At 43.3% G+C, this 1,977-nt stretch overlaps 2 protein-coding genes across 5 annotated transcripts in view; both read left to right on the forward strand.

Annotated features, from left to right (window-relative positions):
• The window catches only part of pogzb (pogo transposable element derived with ZNF domain b), a 17,251-nt gene that overhangs the window by 4,194 nt on the left and 11,080 nt on the right, over positions 1 to 1,977 (forward strand). The gene's annotated exons all lie outside the window — the stretch shown is intronic.
• Positions 7 to 1,977, forward strand: LOC121815350 (piggyBac transposable element-derived protein 2-like). Its single transcript, XM_042225948.1, has 2 exons — positions 7 to 359; positions 518 to 1,977. Exons 1-2 carry the CDS (start codon positions 66 to 68, stop codon positions 1,007 to 1,009), a joined length of 786 nt encoding a protein of 261 aa, XP_042081882.1. The 5' UTR covers positions 7 to 65; the 3' UTR covers positions 1,010 to 1,977.

Genomic DNA, 1,977 nt, shown 5'->3' on the forward strand with positions numbered 1-1,977 from the left:
GCTTTGATGTTTCCCTGGATGAAGATGCTCCTTCAACAAGTAGATCTAATAAACTTTTGCGTAAAATGAGCAAAACAGGGAAACCTATCCTAAAAACAGTTCCCTTGGATGAAGCAGAGGATACATTAGACCCATCTTCCTCTTTAGTCCCAAAAAAAGACACAAGAAGAATCTGGAAGGATGAGGACATTGAAGAATTTCAAGTTCCAGATGCAAGTTTTGAAACCCCTGACGCCCTACAGTCCCCATTCCAGTACTTCAAAATGCTCTTCACTGATGAAATGATTGATCATATTGCCTATCATACCAATCTGTATTCTGCTCAAGAGTTGGGGGACACAATCAAGACTAGCCCTAAGGAATATCACATATCTTTCTTTCTACATAGCACTTTAATTCTTGCACATATCTTTCTTTCTACATAGCACTTTAATTCTTATTGTTTGCACTGAAGCACCGCAGCAATTTCCTAATGTTGTAAACCTCAACATCTGGCAATAAACCCCATTCTGATTCTGAAATTGAAGATTTTCTGGCAATCCTCCTATTCATGGGTGTTTTCAACTTTCCATCGCTAGAGGATTACTGGCAGCATGAGTCACGTTTCAGTGTGATAGCAGATATCATTCCAAAGAAGAGATTCCAGCTTTTGCGCTGGTTCATTCATTTCAGTGATAATCAGCAGTGCAATGAGAGTCAAGACCGATTTAAAAAAATCAGACCTCTCTTTGATATGCTTTGTGAGCAATGCCTCCAGATACCATCAACAAATAAGCACAGCGTAGATGAGGTCATGGTAGCATATAAAGGCACAAGGGCCGGCAATCTCCGTCAATATATTGCCAACAAGCCAGACGAATGGGGCTTTAAGGTGTTTTGCCGAGCAAATTCATCTGGCATCATTTATGACCTGCTGCTTTATCAGGGACCTTCCACATTCTTCAACGTTACCCTCAGTGAAGAGGAGCAGATGTTACCTTTGGGAGCCAAAGTGGTGACAACACTTTGACAAACCATAACACAGCCAAGGCTTTCTGTTGTGTTCTGTGACAACTATTTTTACCAGTTTTAAACTGGTCCAGCACCTAGACACCTCATTGGGTGTCAAGTGCATTGGCACTGTTCGACCAAATCGCACAGGTGGAGCCACTTTGATGACAGACAAAGAGCTGATGAAGAGAGGGCGTGGAGCTTTTGACTACAGGTCTGCTGAAGGTGTGATCGCAGTTAAATGGTTTGACAACAAATGTGTGAACCTGCTAAGTAATGCTTCTGGGATCATGCCACTTTCAACTGTCAAACGCTGGAGCAAAGAGTCCAAGGCGAAAGTTATGATCCCATGCCCATCACTCATCCCTGCATACAATGAGCTTATGGGAGGGATAGATCTCTCTGACATGCTGGTACACCTGTACAAGACCCCAGCCAAGTCTACAAGATGGTACCTGCCACTCTTTGGTTACATGCTTGATCTGTCCATTGCAAATTCCTGGCTGGTCTACAAGAGGGAATGTGGACAACTAAACCAGAAACCAATCACACTCAAAAGATTCCGCCTGGCAGTTGCGCATAGCTTGAAACAAGTCAACAAGCCAGCATCCAAAGTTGGCCGACCATCATCCAGCTCTCCACCACCACCAAAGAAACGATACACCCCAAGACCCTTACAACCACAGCCAGATGTGCGATATGACTGCTTTGGGCATTGGCCACTTCACTGTGACAAGCGAGGCCGATGCAATTACTGTCCAAAGGGCGTCTCAAGATGGAAATGCCAAAAATGCAATGTTTTCTTGTGCTTGAATGCCAGTCAGGAATGCTTTGCAGTGTACCACCAGAAGATCTAATCATCAAGGGGTATTGGTGAAGTTGCATGAACGGCAAAAGAAAAGAGCCAGAACTGTTTCAGTGTGTTCTCAAATTTTTCAGTGCAAAATGGCAATGGTATATAATATACCACCAGAATTTTCTGGAAAA

The sequence above is a fragment of the Haplochromis burtoni genome, unplaced genomic scaffold (genome assembly GCF_018398535.1).
Source record: "Haplochromis burtoni strain Fernald_Lab_line unplaced genomic scaffold, NCSU_Asbu1 Contig_190, whole genome shotgun sequence".
Lineage (NCBI taxonomy): Eukaryota > Metazoa > Chordata > Actinopteri > Cichliformes > Cichlidae > Haplochromis > Haplochromis burtoni.

Bases quoted from the DNA above. Each gene is read 5' to 3' on its own strand.
- LOC121815350 (XM_042225948.1), top strand. From the start codon at position 66: ATGAGCAAAACAGGGAAACCTATCCTAAAAACAGTTCCCTTGGATGAA. The intron at 360-517 runs GAATATCACATA...CATTCTGATTCT, and splicing joins CAATCAAGACTAGCCCTAAG to GAAATTGAAGATTTTCTGGC.